This window comes from Salmo salar, chromosome ssa13 (assembly GCF_905237065.1).
Source record: "Salmo salar chromosome ssa13, Ssal_v3.1, whole genome shotgun sequence".
Taxonomy (NCBI): domain Eukaryota; kingdom Metazoa; phylum Chordata; class Actinopteri; order Salmoniformes; family Salmonidae; genus Salmo; species Salmo salar.
The window spans coordinates 4222963-4240672 of record NC_059454.1 but is presented as its reverse complement, the minus strand read 5'-3'; the positions used below and the strand labels follow the sequence as shown (position 1 = coordinate 4240672).

The window sequence follows — 17710 nt, the reverse complement described above, 5'->3', positions numbered from 1 at the left end:
AGAGGCACCCCCAATAATTTTTTTGGGGGGGGCACACGGTTAGCTTGGCCAGGCCAGGGAAGAGCCGTAAGCCAGCTACCCATGACTACAGGGAGGTGCGTATGAGGTGGAGGGCGCCATGTTACGCTGAGGTACGCACCATCTCGCCTATACGGACGCACAGCCCAGTCCGCCCAGTACCAGCGCCCCACAGGTGCCAGGGCAAGGTGAGCATCGAGCCGGAAGGGGTGATGCCAACCCTGCACTCAAGACTGCCAGTGCGCCCTTTCGGTCCGGTGTTTCCCGCTAGACGCACTAGCATGGAGGTGCGTGTCTCCAGGCTGGCACGTCCTGTACCAGGCCCACGCATCAGGAGTCTAGTGCGTCAGCCCAGCCTCGCCAGTCAAGAGTCACCAGAGCTGCCCGCCAGTCGTAAGTCACCAGAGCTGCCCGCCAGTCTAGAGTCACCAGAGCTGCCCGCCAGTCTAGAGTCACCAGAGCTGCCCGCCAGTCGGAAGTCGCCAGAGCTGCCCGCCAGTCAACAGTCGCCAGAGCTGCCCGCCAGTCAACAGTCACCAGAGCTGCCCGCCAGTCAACAGTCACCAGAGCTGCCCGCCAGTCGTAAGTCGCCAGAGCCGCCCGCTAGTCAGGAGCCGCCAGAGCCGCCCGCTAGTCAGGAGCCGCCAGAGCCGCCCGCTAGTCAGGAGCCGCCAGAGCCGCCCGCTAGTCAGGAGCCGCCAGAGCGCGCCCGGCTGCCCGGAGCTGCCAGAGTGGCCAGACTGCCCGGAACTGCCAGAGTGGCCAGACTGCCCGGAACTGCCAGAGTGGCCAGACTGCCCAGAACTGCCAGAGTGGCCAGACTGCCCGGAACTGCCAGAGTGGCCAGACTGCCCGGAACTGCCAGAGTGGCCAGACTGCCGGGACTGTCAGAGTGGCCAGACTGCCCGGAACTGCCAGAGTGGCCCGACTGCCCGGGTCTGCCAGAGTGGCCCGACTGCCCGGGTCTGCCAGAGTGGCCCGACTGCCCGGGTCTGCCAGAGTGGCTCGACTGCCCGGGTCTGCCAGAGTGGCCCGCCTGACCGGAACTGCCAGAGTGGCCAGACTGCCCGGAACTGCCAGAATGGCCAGACTGCCCGGAACTGCCAGAGTGGCCAGACTGCCCGGAACTGCCAGAGTGGCCAGACTGCCCGGAACTGCCAGAGTGGCCAGACTGCCCGGGACTGTCAGAGTGGCCAGACTGCCCGGAACTGCCAGAGTGGCCAGACTGCCCGGAACTGACAGAATGGCCAGACTGCCCGGAACTGCCAGAGTGGCCAGACTGCCCGGAGCTGCCAGAGTGGCCAGACTGCCCGGAGCTGCCAGAGTGGCCAGACTGCCCGGAGCTGCCAGAGTGGCCAGACTGCCCGGAGCTGCCAGAGTGGCCAGACTGCCCGGAGCTGCCAGAGTGGCCAGACTGCCCGGAGCTGCCAGAGTGGCCAGACTGCCCGGGTCTGCCAGAGTGGCCAGACTGCCCGGGTCTGCCAGAGTGGCTCGACTGCCCGGATCTGCCAGAGGTGCCCGCCTGACCGGATCTGCCAGGGATCTGACCGGATCTGTCCTCCGGCCCAGCCCGAGTGGCCCCCCTGTCCTCCGGCCCAGCCCGAGTGGCCCCCTGCCCTCCGGCCCAGCCCGAGTGGCCCCCCTGCCCTCCGGCCCAGCCCGAGTGACCCCCCTGCCCTCCGGCCCAGCCCGAGTGGCCCCCCTGTCCTCCGGCCCAGCCCGAGTGGCCCCCAGTCCTCCGGCCCAGCCCGAGTGGCACCCCTGTCCTCCGGCCCAGCCCGAGTGGCCCGCCTGTCCTCCGGCCCAGCACGAGTGGTCCGTCTGCCCGGTGCAGCTATCGGCGCCACCAAAGTGGGCGACGCCGAAGGTGGAGTGAGGTCCACGTCCTGCACCTGAGCCACCTCCAGGATAGGTGGGTTGGGGAGGGAGGGTGTAGCACAGTGCCGTCGGTGACGGCAGCCACCCTCCCTTCCCTCCCTTATTGTTTAGGGGTTTGTGTTTATGGGTTTTTTGTTGGTGTTTTCTGTTGGTAGGTGCATTCCGGGGTCTGCACCTTGAGGGGGGGTACTGTCACGTCCTGACCAGCAGATGGAGCTATTGTATTAGTTTTGGGGTCAGGACGTGGCAGTTTTTGTATGTGAATGATTGTGTTGTTGATTGGGACATCCAATTGAAGGCAGGTTTGTTGAGTTGCCTTTGATTGGAAGTCCTATATAGGTATGTGTGTTTTTCTTTGGGGTTGTGGGTGGTTGTTTTTGCACTGCGTTTAACCTCTCTAGGCTAGGCGGGACGAATTCGTCCCACCTACGTAACAGCCACTGCTATCCTGTGGCGCGATTTTCAAAACCTTAAAAATCCTATTACTTCAATTTCTCAAACATATGACTATTTTACAGCCATTTAAAGACAAGACTCTCGTTAATCTAACCACACTGTCCGATTTCAAAAAGGCTTTACAACGAAAGCAAAACATTAGATTATGTCAGCAGAGTACCAAGCCAGAAATAATCAGACACCCATTTTTCAAGCCAGCATATAATGTCACCAAAACCCAGAAGACAGCTAAATGCAGCACTCACCTTTGATGATCTTCATCAGATGACAACCCTAGGACATTATGTTATACAATACATGCATGTTTTGTTCAATCAAGTTCATATTTATATCAAAAACCAGCTTTTTACATTAGCATGTGACGTTCAGAACTAGCATACCCCCCGCAAACTTCCGGGGAATTCGCTAACATTTTACTAAATTACTCACGATAAACGTTCACAAAAAGCATAACAATTATTTTAAGAATTATAGATACAGACCTCCTCTATGCACTCGATATGTCCGATTTTAAAATAGCTTTTTGGTGAAAGCACATTTTGCAATATTCTAAGTACATAGCCCAGGCATCACGGGCTCGCTATTTAGACACCCGGCAAGTTTAGCACTCACCTTAATCATATTTACTATTATAAAAGTTTCATTACCTTTTGTTGTCTTCGTCAGAATACACACCCAGGACTGCTACTTCAATAACAAATGTTGGTTTGGTCCAAAATAATCCATCGTTATATCCGAATAGCGGCGTTTTGTTCGTGCGTTCCAGACACTATCCGAAATAGTAAAGAAGTGTCACGCGCATGGCGCAATTCGTGACAATAAAATTCTAAGTATTCCATTACCGTACTTCGAAGCATGTCAACCGCTGTTTAAAATAAATTTTACGACATTTTTCTCGTAGAAAAGCGATAATATTCCGACAGGGAATCTCCTTTTCGGCAAACAGAGGAAAAAATCCCAAAGGCGGGGGCGGTCGGGGTCACGCGCATAAGCCAGTGTCCCTTGATCGGCCACTTGAGAAAGGCGATAATGTGTTTCAGCCTGGGGCTGGAATGACGACATTCTGTTTTTTCCCGGGCTCTGAGCGCCTATGGACGACGTGGGAAGTGTCACGTTAGAGCAGAGATCCTTAGTAAATGATAGAGATGGAAAAGAAGTTCAACAAATGGTCAGACAGGCCACTTCCTGTAAAGGAATCTCTCAGGTTTTGACCTGCCATTTGAGTTCTGTTATACTCACAGACACCATTCAAACAGTTTTAGAAAATGTAGGGTGTTTTCTATCCATATGTAATAAGTATATGCATATTCTAGTTACTGGGTAGGAGTGGTAACCAGATTAAATCGGGTATGTTTTTTATCCAGCCGTGTCAATACTGCCCCCTAGCCCTAACAGGTTAATAGCCTGCAGAACTGTTGCTGTTGTCACCTTTATTGTTTTGTTAAGTGGATGCTTTACTCCTTTTTTTGGAAATTAAATATGAGTATTCACATACCTGCTGCGCCTTGGTCTTCTCTCCATGACAACTGGTGTTACATGCAGTTCATCTCCTCCTCATGGACTGTACCAGATTTGCCAGTTCTTGCTGTGACATGTTACCCCACTCTTCCACCAAGGCACCTGCAAGTTCCCGGACATTTCTGGGGGGGAATGGCCCTACACCTCACCCTCCGATCCAACAGGTCCCAGACGTGCTCAATGGGATTGAGATCCGGGCTCTTCGCTGGCCATGGCAGAACACTGACATTCCTGTCTTGCAGGAAATCACGCACAGAACGAGCAGTATGGCTGGTGGCATTGTCATGCTGGAGGGTCATGTCAGGATGAGCCTGCAGGAAGGGTACCACATGAGGGAGGAGGATGTCTTCCCTGTAATGCACAGCATTGAGATTTCCTGCAATGACAACAAGCTCAGTCCGACGATGCTGTGACACACCGCCCAAGACCATGACACACCACCCCAGACCACCTCCAAGTCGATCCTGCTCCAGCGTACAGGCTTCGGTGTAACGCTCATCCCTTCGACGATAAACGCGAATCCGACCATTGCCCCCAGTGAGACAAAACCGCGACTCGTCAGTGAAGAGCACTTTTTGCCAGTCCTGTCTGGTCCAGCGACGATGGGTTTGTGCCCATAGGCGACGTTGTTGCCGGTGATGTCTGGTGAGGACCTGCCTTACAACAGACCTACAAGCCCTCAGTCCAGCCTCTCTCAGCCTATTATGGACAGTCTGAGCACTGATGGAGGGATTGTGCGTTCCTGGTGTAACTCGGGCAGTTGTTGTTGCCATCCTGTACCTGTCCCGCAGGTGTGATGTTCGGATGTACCGATCCTGTGCAGGTGTTGTTACACGTGGTCTGCCACTGAGAAGATGATCAGCTGTCCGTCCTGTCTCCCTGTAGCACCATCTTAGGTGTTTCATAGTACGGACATTGCAATTTATTGCCCTAGCCACATCTGCAGTCCTCGTGCCTCCTTGCAGCATGCCTAAGTCACGTTCACGCAGATGAGCAGGGACCCTGGGCATCTTTCTTTTGGTGTTTTTCAGAGTCAGTAGAAAGGCCTCTTTAGTGTCCTAAGTTTTCATAACTGTGACCTGAATTGCCTACCGTCTATAAGCTGTTAGTGTCTTAACGACCGTTCCATGTTCATTAATTGTTTATGGTTCATTGAAAAAGCATGGGAAACAGTGTTTAAACCCTTTACAATTAAGATCTGTGAAGTTATTTTGATTTTTACAAATCATCTTTGAAAGACATTATCCTGAAAAAGGGACGTTTCTTCTTTGGCTGAGTTTAGATAACACTGTAGGTGACCAGAACAATAGTAGTATAATGTGTGTATATGTATGTATGTATACTGTACATTGCACCTATAGGAGTACAGTTGAAGTCGTAAGTTTGCATACACCTTAGCCAAATACATTTAAACTCAGTATTTCACAATTCCTGACATTTAATCCTAGTAAAAATTACCTGTCTTAGGTCAGTTAGGATCACCACTTTATTTTAAGAATGTGAAATGTCAGAATAATAGTAGAGAGAATTATTTATTTATTTCATTACATTCCCAGTGGGTCAGAAGTTTACATGCACTCAATTAGTATCTGGTAGCATTGCCTTTAAAACGTTTAACTTGGGTCAAACGTTTCGTGTAGCTTTCCACAAGCATCCCACAATAAGTTGGGTGAATTATGGCCCATTCCTCCTGACAGAGCTGGTGTAAATGAGTCAGGTTTGTAGGCCTCCTTGCTCGCACACGCTTTTTCAGTTCTGCCCACAAATTGTCTATAGGATGCGGTCAGGGCTTTGTGACGGCCACCCCAATACCTTGACTTTGTTGTCTTTAAGCCATTTTGACACAACTTTGGAAGTATGCTTGGGGTCATTGTTCATTTGGAAGACCCATTTGCGAACAAGCTTTAACTTCCTGACTGATGTCTTGAGATGTTGCTTCAATATATCCACATCATTTTCCTACCTCATGATGATCTATTTTGTGAAGTGCACCAGTCCCTCCTGCAGCAAAGCACCCCCACAACATGATGCTGCCACTCCCGTGCTTCATTGTTGGGATGGTGTTTTTTTCGGTTTGCAAGCCTCCACCTTTTTCCTCCAAACATAACGATGGTCATTATGGCCAAACAGGTCTATTTTTGTTTCATCAGACCCGAGGACATTTCTCCAAAAAGTACGATCTTTGTCCCCACGTGCAGTTGCAAACCGTAGTCTGGCTTTTTTTATGGCAGTTTTGGAGCAGTGGCTTCTTCCTTGCTGAGCGGCCTTTCAGGTTGTGTTGATATAGGACTCGTTTTACTGTGAATATAGATACTTTTGTACCTGTTTCCTCCAGGATCTTCACAAGGTCCTTTGCTGTTGTTCTGGGATTGATTTGCACTTTTCGCACCAAAGTACGTTCATCTCTAGGAGACAGAACACGTCACCTTTCTGAGCGGTATGACGGCTGCGTGGTCCCATGGTGTTTATACTTGCGTACTATTGTTTGTACAGACGAACGTGTTACCTTCAGGCATTTGGAAATTGCTCCCAAGGATGAACCAGACTTGTGGACGTCTACAATTTTTATTCTGAGGTCTTGGCTGATTTCTTTTGATTTTCCCATTATGTCAAGCAAAGAGGCACTGAGTTTGAAGGTAGGCCTTGAAATACATCCACAGGTACACCTCCAATTGACTCAAATGATGTCAATTAGCCTATCAGAAGATTCTAAAGCCATGACATCATTTTCTGGAATTGTGATACAGTGAATTATAAGTGAAATAATCTGTCTGTAAGCAATTGTTGGAAAAATGACTTGTGTCATGCAGAAAGTAGATGTCCTAACTGACTTGCCAAAACTATAGTTTGTTAACAAGAAATTTGTGGAGTGGTTGAAAAACAATTTTTAAATTACTCCAACCTAAGTGTATGTAAACTTCCGACTTCAACTGTATACTGTATATATTGTATCTGTACCTATATGTATAACGTTATGTACTGTATGTATTGTATGCTTTCTATAGGGGACCTGTTGCCAGCGGATGGTATCCTGATCCAGGGAAATGACCTGAAGATAGATGAGAGTTCTCTGACTGGGGAATCAGACCACGTTGGGAAGACTGTGGACAAAGACCCTATGCTGCTCTCTGGTGGGTGTGTCTATGTATTTCAACACTTGCTAGCTCTAACCCCAACAATGCAGTAATAAACAGCAATGTAATACTAAAAATATCAAGGAAGAACAAAAACACATAAGAAATAATAATAAGAGATATGAAATACACCATGAATTAAGGAAGCATACTATATACAGGAAATATTTTAAAAGTCAGTTCCAGTACCATATTAACAATGTGCAGGGATACTGGAGTGATGGAGGTAGATATGTATAGGGGGAAGGGGACAGGGATACTGGAGTGATGGAGGTAGATATGTATAGGGGGAAGGGGACAGGGATACTGGAGTGATGGAGGTAGATATGTATAGGGGGAAGGTGACAGGGATACTGGAGTGATGGAGGTAGATATGTATAGGGGACAGGGATACTGGAGTGATGGAGGTAGATATGTATAGGGGACAGGGATACTGGAGTGATGGAGGTAGATATGTATAGGGGGAAGGGGACAGGGATACTGGAGTGATGGAGGTAGATATGTATAGGGGGAAGGGGACAGGGATACTGGAGTGATGGAGGTAGATATGTATAGGGGAAGGAGACAGGGATACTGGAGTGATGGAGGTAGATATGTATAGGGGACAGGGATACTGGAGTGATGGAGGTAGATATGTATAGGGGTAAGGAGACAGGGATACTGGAGTGATGGAGGTAGATATGTATAGGGGGGAAGGGGACAGGGATACTGGAGTGATGGAGGTAGATATGTATAGGGGGAAGGTGACAGGGATACTGGAGTGATGGAGGTTGATATGTATAGGGGGAAGGGGACAGGGATACTGGAGTGATAGATGTAGGGAGGGGAAGGGGACAGGGATACTGGAGTGATGGAGGTAGATATGTATAAGGGGACAGGGATACTGGAGTGATGGAGGTAGATATGTATAGGAGACAGGGATACTGGAGTGATGGAGGTAGATATGTATAGGGGGAAGGAGACAGGGATACTGGAGTGATGGAGGTAGATATGTATAGGGGGAAGGAGACAGGGATATTGGAGTGATGGAGGTAGATATGTATAGGGGGAAGGAGACAGGGATACTGGAGTGATGGAGGTAGATATGTATAGGGGGAAGGAGACAGGGATACTGGAGTGATGGAGGTAGATATGTATAGGGGGAAGCGGACAGGGATACTGGATCGATAGTGTTAGATATGTATAGGGGGAAGGGGACAGGGATACTGGAGTGATGGAGGTAGATATGTATAGGGGGAAGGGGACAGGGATACTGGAGTGATGGAGGTAGATATGTATAGGAGACAGGGATACTGGAGTGATGGAGGTAGATATGTATAGGGCAAGGTGACAGGATATATAATAAACAGAGTAGTGTGTGTGTGTGTGTGTGTGTGTGTGTGTGTGTGTGTGTGTGTGTGTGTGTGTGTGTGTGTGTGTGTGTGTGTGTGTGTGTGTGTGTGTGTGTGTGTGTGGAGTCAGTATACAGTGGCTTGCGAAAGTATTCACCCCCTTGGCATTTTTCCTATTTTCTTGCCTTACAGCCTGGATTTAAAATGGATTTGTGGGGGGTTTGTATCATTTGATTTAGAAAACATGCCTACCACTTTGAAGATGCAAAATATTTTTTATAATGAAACAAACAAGAAATAAGACAAAAGAAACTTGAGCATGCATAACTATTCACCCCGCCCCCTCCCCCAAAGTCAATACTTTGTAGGGCCACCTTATGCAGCAATTACAGCTGCAAGTCTCTTGGGGTATGTCCCTATAAGCTTGCCACATCTAGCCACTGGGATTTTTCCCATTCTTCAAGGCAAAACTGCTCCAGCTCCTTCAAGTTGGATGGGTTCCGCTGGTGTACAGCAATCTTTAAGTCATGCCACAGATTCTCAATTGGATTGAGATCTGGACTTTGACTAGGCCATTCCAAGACATTTAAATGTTTCCCCTTAAACTACTCGAGTGTTGCTTTAGCAGTATGCTTAGGGTCATTGTCCTGCTGGAAGGTGAACCTCCGTCCCAGCTTAAATCTCTGGAAGACAAACAGGTTTCCCTCAAGAATTTCCCTGTATTTAGCGCCATCCATCATTCCTTCAATTCTGAGCAGTTTCCCAGTCCCTGCCGATGAAAAACATCCCCACAGCATGATGCTGCCACCACCATGCTTCACTGTGGGGATGGTATTCTCGGGATGATGAGAGGTGTTGGGTTTGTGCCAGACATAGCGTTTTCCTTGATGGCCAAAAAGCTTACTTTTAGTCTCATCTGACTAGAGCTTCCATATGTTTGGAGAGTCTCCCACGTGCCTTTTGGCAAACACCAAATGTTTATTTATTTTATTCTTTAAGCAATGGCTTATTTTCTGGCCATTCTTCCGTAAAGCCCAGCTCTGTGGAGTGTACGGCTTAAAATGGTCCTATGGACAGATACTCCAATGTCCGCTGTGGAGCTTTGCAGCTCCTTCAGGGTTATCTTTGTCTCTTTGTTGTCTCTCTGATTAATGCCCTCCTTGCCTGGTCCGTGAGTTTTCGTGGGCGGCCCTCTCTTGGCAGGTTTGTTGTGGTGCCATATTCTTTCCATATTTTAATAATGGATTTAATGGTGCTCTGTGGGATGATCAACATTTCAGATATTTTTTTTATAACCCAACCCTGATCTGTACTTCTCCACATCTTTGTCCCTGACCTGTTTGGAGAACTCCTTGGTCTTCATGGTGCCGCTTGCTTGGTGGTGCCCCTTGCTTAGTGGTGTGGCAGACTCTGGGGCCTGTCAGAACAGATGTATATATACTGAGATCATATGACAGATCATGAGACACTTAGATTGCACACAGGTGGACTTTATTTAACTAATAATGTGACTTCTGAAGGTAATTGGTTGCACCAGATCTTATTTAGGGGCTTCATAGCAAAGGGGGTGAATACATATACACACACCACTTTTCCGTTTTAAATTGTTTTTAACATTTTTAAACAAGTAATTTTTTTCATTTCACTTCACCAATTTGGACTATTTTGTATATGTCCTTTACATTAAATCCAAATAAAAATCAATTTAAATTACAGGTTGTAACGCAACAAAATAGGAAAAACGACAAGGGGGATGAATACTTTTGCAAGGCACTGTAAATGCATGTGCATATTATGTGTGAGTGAGCAAATGATGGCGTGAGTGTTTGTGTGTGTGTTGGAGTGACAGTGTGTGTGTGAATGTGTAGTGTCCTGTGAGTCTGCATAGAGACGGTGCAAAAATAAGAATAACATTCAGGTCAACTCAGATAATCCGTGTAGCCATTTTGTTAGCTTTTTAGCAGTCTTATGTCTTGGCAGATATAAGCTTTTTAGGATCTTGTTGGTGTCAGACTAGATGCAATGGTACCGCTTGCCATGCGGAAGCAGAGAGAACAGTCATTGGCTTGGGTGGCTGGACTCTTTAACAATTATAGGGCCTTCCTTTCAAACTGCCTGGTATAGAGGTCCTGGATGGCAGGGAGATCATTTCTCTTCACACTGCCTGGTATAGAGGTCTAGGATGGCAGGAAGCTCGGCCCGAGTGATGTACTGGGCTGTCCGCACCACCCTCTGTGGCGCCATGCTATCGAGGGCGGTGTTATTGCCATACCAAGCAGTGATGCAGCCAGTCAAGATGCTCTCAATTGTACAGCTGTAGAACTTATTGAGAATTTAAGGGCCCATGCCAAATCTTTTCAACCTCCTGAGTGGGATGAGGCAGTGTCGCGCCTCCTTCATGACTGTATCAAGATGTCGACAATAGACATGCTCGCCTGGTTCCTGGCTCCAAAGCAACGTTGCAGTATCTTTTTGTGTGTGTGTGTGTGTGTGTGTGTGTTATTTCCAGAAAGTTTTTTTTTGCATTATTACTTACAGATGGAAATACCTTTTGGATATCAGAGCAGCGGTAACTCACCAGCATTTCGATGAGAAATGCGACTTTCCTAAATTGTATCCTTTGTTCGTACCCCCCCCCCCCCAAGGTGATTTCACTTATACCAGAGGTTGCTCCAAGACGCGCACCGGTGGAAAATAGTTATTCAGAGTGAACTTTAAGTCTGACTCAGGAGGCGTGCAAACCATCCACCACTTCCGAGTATATTACTCGCTAATGTGCAGTTCCTGGACAATAAAGTAGATGAGCTCAGAGCGAGGATCTCCTTCCAGAGAGACATAAGGTACAGTAACAGATTCTGCTTCATGGAATCATGGCTCTCTCCAGATATACTGTCCCCATCCATAAAGCCAGCTGGGTTCTCAGTACATCGCGTAGACAGGAATAAAGGACTCTCTGGGAAAAAGAAAGGAGGAGGTGTATGTTTCATGATTAACTACTCATGGTGTGATTGTGATAACGTACAGAAACACAAGTCCTTTTGTTCACTCCTCCCTTCCTATTGGCAGAAACTCAAACAGGAAGTACTCGTAGTAAGGACTGTTCAATGCTGGTCTGACCAATCCGAATCCATGCTTCAAGATTATTTTGATCAGGCGGACTGGGATATGTTCCAGGTTGCCTCTGAGAATAACATTGTCGTATACACTGACACCGTGGCGAGTTAATCAGGAAGTGCATAGGGGATATCGATCCCACCGTGACCATTAAAACCAATCCAAATCAAAAACTGTGGATAGATTTGTGAAAAAACTGAAAGCGCGAACCACCACTCTTAAACCTGTTAGGGCTAGGGGGCAGTATTTGCACGGCTGGATAAAAAAAATGTACCCGATTTAATCTGGTTACTAATCCTACCCAGTAACTAGAATATGCATATACTTATTATATATGGATAGAAACCACTCTAATGTTTCTAAAACTGTTTGAATGGTGTCTGTGAGTATAACAGAACTCATTTGGCAGGCAAAACCCTGAGACATTTTCTGACAGGAAGTGGATACCTGATGTGTTGTATTACCTAGATTGCTTCCACTAGATGTCACCAGCCTTTACAAAGTGTTTTGAGTCTTCTGGAGGGAGATCTGACCGAACAAGAGCCATGGAACGATGATGGCCCATTAGACACCTGGCGCGCGAGTTCATGTAGGGTACCCTCGTTCCAATAAGTTATAAAAGAGTATGCATTCGTCCACCTTGAATATTATTCATGTTCTGGTTAAAAAAGGCCCTAATGATTTATGCTATACAACGTTTGACATGTTTGAACGAACGTAAATATATTTTTTCCCCTCGTTCATGAAGTGAAGTCCGGCGGGCTTAGATCATGTGCTAACAAGACGGAGATTTTTGGACATAAATGATGAGCTTTTTTGAACAAAACTACATTCGTTATGGACCTGTGATACCTGGAAGTGACATCTGATGAAGAGAATCAAAGGTAATGGATTATTTACATAGTATTTTCGATTTTAGATCTCCCCAACATGACGACTAGTCTGTATCGCAACGCGTATTTTTCTGGGCGCAGTGCTCAGATTATTGCAAAGTGTGATTTCCCAGTAAGGTTATTTTTAAATCTGGCAAGTTGATTGCGTTCAAGAGATGTAAATCTATAATTCTTTAAATGACAATATAATATTTTACCAATGTTTTCTAATTTTAATTATTTAATTTGTGACGCTGACTTGACTGCCGGTTATTGGAGGGAAACGATTTCCTCAACATCAATGCCATAGTAAAACGCTGTTTTTGGATATAAATATCAACTTGATAGAACTAAAAATGCATGCATTGTCTAACATAATGTCCTAGGAGTGTCATCTGATGGAGATTGTAAAAGGTTAGTGCATCATTTTAGCTGGTTTTATGGTTTTGGTGACCCTGTCTTTGAATTGACAAAACATTACACACAACTCTTGTAAATGTACTGTCCTAACATACTCTAAATTTATGCTTTCACCGTAAAACCTTTTTGAAATCGTAAAACGTGGTTAGATTAAGGAGATGTTTATCTTTCAAAGGGTGTAAAATAGTTGTATGTTTGAAAAATTTGAATTTTGACATTTATTTGGATTCAAATTTGTCGCTCTTGAAATGCACCTGCTGTTGATGGAGTGCACCACGGGTGGGACGCCTGCGTCCCACCTAGCCCATAGAGGTTTTAACCACGGCAAGGTGACTTGGAATAGAAACAGTCCAGTTTTGCCTTCTGTAAGGGAATCAAACAGGCAAAACGTCAGTACAGAGACAAAGTGGAGTTGCAATGCAACGGCTCAGACACGAGATGTGGCAGGACACCGACGTCTCGCTATCAGACAAGCTAAACTTCTTTGCCCACTTCAAGGAAAACCCAGTACCACCACCGCGGCAGAGGACTGTGACCTCTCGTTCTCCCGTGTCCGACATGAGTAAGACATTTAAGTAAGATGTTAACCCTCGCAAGGCTGCCGGCCTAGCCTGCCCAGACGGCATCCCTTGCCTCACAGCATGCGCAGAAGAGCATGTGCAGACCAGTTGGCTGGAGTGTTTACGGAGATATTCAATCTCTCCCTATCCCATTCTGCTGTCCTCACTTGCTTCAAGATGTCCCCCATTGTTCCTGTACCAAAGAAAGTAAAGGTACCTGATCTAAATGACTATCGCTCGTGCTTTGAGAGGCTAGTTAAGGATCATATCACCTCCACCTTACCGGCCACCCTAGACCCACTGCAATTTGCATAGCACCCCAATAGATCTACAGCTGATGAAATCGCCATTGCACTGCACACAGCCCTATCCCATCTGGACAAGAGGAATACCTATGTAAGAATGTTGTTCATTGACTACAGCTCAGCATTCAACACCATAACACCCTCCAAGCTCATCATTAAGCTGGGGATCCTGGGTCTGAAACCCGTCCTGTGCAACTGGGTCCTGGACTTCATGACAGGCTGCCCCCAGGTGGTGAAGGTAGGCAACAACACCTCCGCTACGCTGATCCTCAACTCAATCGTCAAGTTTGCAGACGACACAACAGTGGTAGGCCTGATTTCCTACAATGACGAGTCAGCCGACAGGGAGGAGATGAGGGGCCCTGGCAGAGTGGTGCCAGGAAAATAACCTCTCCCTCAACGTCAACAAAGTGGAAAGGGCTGATCGTGGACTTCAGGAGACAGCAGAGGGAGCATGCCCCCCATCTATATCGATGGGGCCGCAGTGGAGAAGGTTTTAAAGCTTAAAATTCCCTCAGGGTACACATCATTGACAATCTGAAATGGTCCACCCACACAGACATTGTGGTGAAGAAGGCTCAACAAGGCCTCTTCAACCTTAGGAGGCTGAAGAAATGTGTCTTGGCCCTTAAGACCCTCACAAACTTTTACAGATACACCATTGAGAGCATCCTGTCGGGCTGTATCATCGCCTGGTACGGCAATTGCACTGTCCGCAACCGCAGGGCTCTCCAGAGGGTGGGGCGGTCTACGCAATGCATCACCGGGGTCACTGAATGTACATTAGCCAGTAGAATGGAGGGACGATCAGAGGTACTCCATCTTATTATGAAGTGACTGTACATTAGTCAGCAGAATGGAGAGACGATCAGAGGTCCTCTTTCTTATTGTCAAGTGACTGTACATTAGCCAGCAGAGTGGAAGGACAATATATGAGGTACTCCGTATTATTATCACGTAAATGTACATTAGCCAGTAGAATTCAGGGATTATCAGAGGTCCTCCTTCTCATTATGACGAGAATGTACATTAGCCAGTAGGATGTAGGGACAATCATAGGTACTCCATCTTATTATCTAGTGACTGTACATTAGCCAGTAGAATGGAGGGACGATCAGAGGTCCTCCATCTTATTATCTAGTGACTGTACATTAGCCAGTAGAATGGAGGGATGATCAGAGGTCCTGCATCTTATTATCTAGTGACTGTACATTAGCCAGTAGAATGGAGGGATGATCAGAGGTCCTGCATCTTATTATCTAGTGACTGTACATTAGCCAGTAGAATGGAGGGATTATCAGAGGTCCTCCATTTTATTATCTAGTGACTGTAGATTAGCCAGTAGAATGGAGGGACGATCAGAGGTCCTCCATCTTATTATCTAGTGACTGTACATTAGCCAGTAGAATGGAGGGATGATCAGAGGTCCTCCATCTTATTATCTAGTGACTGTACATTAGCCAGTAGAATGGAGGGACGATCAGAGGTCCTCCATCTTATTATCTAGTGACTGTACATTAGCCAGTAGAATGGAGGGACGATCAGAGGTCCTCCATCTTATTATCCAGTGACTGTACATTAGCCAGTAGAATGGAGGGACGATCAGAGGTCCTCCATCTTATTACCCAGTGACTGTACGTTAGCCAGTAGAATGCAGGGATGATCAGATGTCCTCCGTCGTATTATCATGTATCAATCATCCAGTACGACGCCATCTTAATGGCTGTGTTTGTGTTGGGGGAGTGGGTATATGAACATGTGTTTGTTCTTTTTGCACGTTTGTATATCATTTTTAATGTCTGTGTGTATGTTTCTCTCTACAGGTACCCATGTGATGGAGGGTTCGGGCAGGATGCTGGTAACAGCTGTGGGGGTCAACTCTCAGACCGGCATCATCTTTACACTGCTGGGGGCAGGAGAGGGGGAGGAGGAAGAGGAGGAGGAGGATGACAAGAAGAAGAAAGGTAAGATGGAGTTAACAACTACATAGTATTTGCATTCATTTGTAGCAAACATTGATTGATTGATTGATTGATTGATTGATTAATTAATTGATTATCTCTATCAGGGAAGCAGCCCGAAGTGGCGGTGGAGAACAACCAGAATAAAGGTAACCAATCACAGACAGGGTCAGGGGTTGAAGGTCAGGGATCAGGTTGGGCTTACTTCGAAACTCCTGTGTGTGTCCTACAGCCAAGAAGCAGGACGAGGCTGTAGCCATGGAGATGCAGCCTCTGAAGAGTGCAGAGGGAGGAGAGGTGGAGGAGAAGAAGAGACCCAACACAACAAAGAAAGAGAAGAGTGTTCTACAGGGTAAACTCACCAAACTGGCTGTGCAGATTGGGAAAGCAGGTAGGATGTTCTCTAACTCTGTGGTTTATTCTGTTAGGCCATACACATTTAATTTACTGGTAGGACATTCTTTAACTCTGTGTTTTATTCTGTTAGGCCATACACATTTAATTTACTGTGGTTTATTATGTTTGGCCATACACATTTAATTTACTGGTAGTACGTTCTCTAACTCTGTGTTTTATTCTGTTAGGCCATACACATTTAATTTACTGTGGTTTATTATGTTTGGCCATACAAATTTAATTTACTGGTAGGACGTTCTCTAACGCTGTGTTTTATTCTGTTAGGCCATACACATTTAATTTACCGTGGTTTATTATGTTTGGCCATACAAATTTAATTTACTGGTAGGACGTTCTCTAACTCTGTGTTTTATTCTGTTAGGCCATATACATTTAATTTACTGTGGTTTATTATGTTTGGCCATACAAATTTAATTTACTGGTAGGACGTTCTCTAACTCTGTGTTTTATTCTGTTAGGCCATATACATTTAATTTACTGTGGTTTATTATGTTTGGCCATACAAATTTAATTTACTGGTAGGACGTTCTCTAACTCTGTGTTTTATTCTGTTAGGCCATACACATTTAATTTACTGTGGTTTATTATGTTTGGCCATACAAATTTAATTTACTGGTAGGATGTTCTCTAACTCCGTGTTTTATTCTGTTAGGCCATACACATTTAATTTACTGTGGTATATTCTGTTTGGCCATACGCATTTAATTTGTAACAGATGAGCTTCACTTTTCTCACTTTTTTTTACCGACTTCTGCGGTGCTGTGTTCATATAGTGTCCACTCTCCCTGGATGATTTCCCATGCTGATGCGTGAGAATCAAAGACCAAACCGCCTCAGATCACCCCCTTTGGGTCTCTGATTGGACAGTGACACAAACACACACACTTGGGACCTGCGTGCACAGATATTTAATTTCTCTCGCGTGCCAGCATGGCTTTGGTCAGCCAAAATTCATACTATTTTTATGATCCAGGTCAAACAAATTCCTATTATTTACGTTATTTGCAAACAGTCGGTTAAATACGTTTTCTGACCTAGTTGAAACAGTTAATCCCCCGAAGCATCGTGTCACCAAACAACTGGTCAGAGATCAGGGCATTCATCAGCAAAGACGCAGTGCAAACATGGTAGCGTTTTTGGACAACCAAAATTTAAGTCAAAATAAGTGATGACATTGAAGAATTTCAGACGTATGGGGATTTGTGATTCATAACTTACATTTTACCGGAAGCCTACTTCTTGTAGTAGAACAGACAGTCATCACCAAGGCGGAATGTGTTTGAAGTTCTCATGCACCACAGAGAACAGTCCGCATATCCTGCAAAATGCATTGCCATTGCATTGCACACACTTTGCACAGATCAGGAGCTCCACAATGACGTGGTCGACTGTGTCCGAGGTGGGGGCTTTTCCTGGCAGCCGGATGATGCAATTGATGGAGAATGTGGTGAGTAACTGACTGTAAAGGCCTACTGGTCCCACATTTAGTAAAGATTTCTCTGTGACAATTTTTTGGTATAAGTGCTATACACATGTTTATTCTGTAAATCAGTGGTTCCCAACCAGGGGTACTGGGACACTGGGGGTACTTGGCCTATCCACTGGGGGTACTAGGACCCCTGGGGGTACTTGGCCTATCCACTGGGGGTGCTAGGACCCCTGGGGGTACTTGGCCTATCCACTGGGGGTACTAAGACCCCTGGGGGTACTTGGCCTATCCACAGGG

At 46.3% G+C, this 17710-nt stretch overlaps 1 protein-coding gene across 1 annotated transcript in view; it reads left to right on the top strand.

Annotated features, from left to right (window-relative positions):
* The window catches only part of LOC106593269 (plasma membrane calcium-transporting ATPase 3), a 373049-nt gene that overhangs the window by 29517 nt on the left and 325822 nt on the right, over positions 1-17710 (top strand). Inside the window, exons 6-9 of the mRNA XM_045692819.1 lie at positions 6876-7001; positions 15430-15570; positions 15675-15716; positions 15800-15958. Of these exons, the coding sequence (XP_045548775.1) occupies positions 6876-7001; positions 15430-15570; positions 15675-15716; positions 15800-15958 (468 nt within the window). The remainder of the gene's footprint in view (positions 1-6875; positions 7002-15429; positions 15571-15674; positions 15717-15799; positions 15959-17710) is intronic.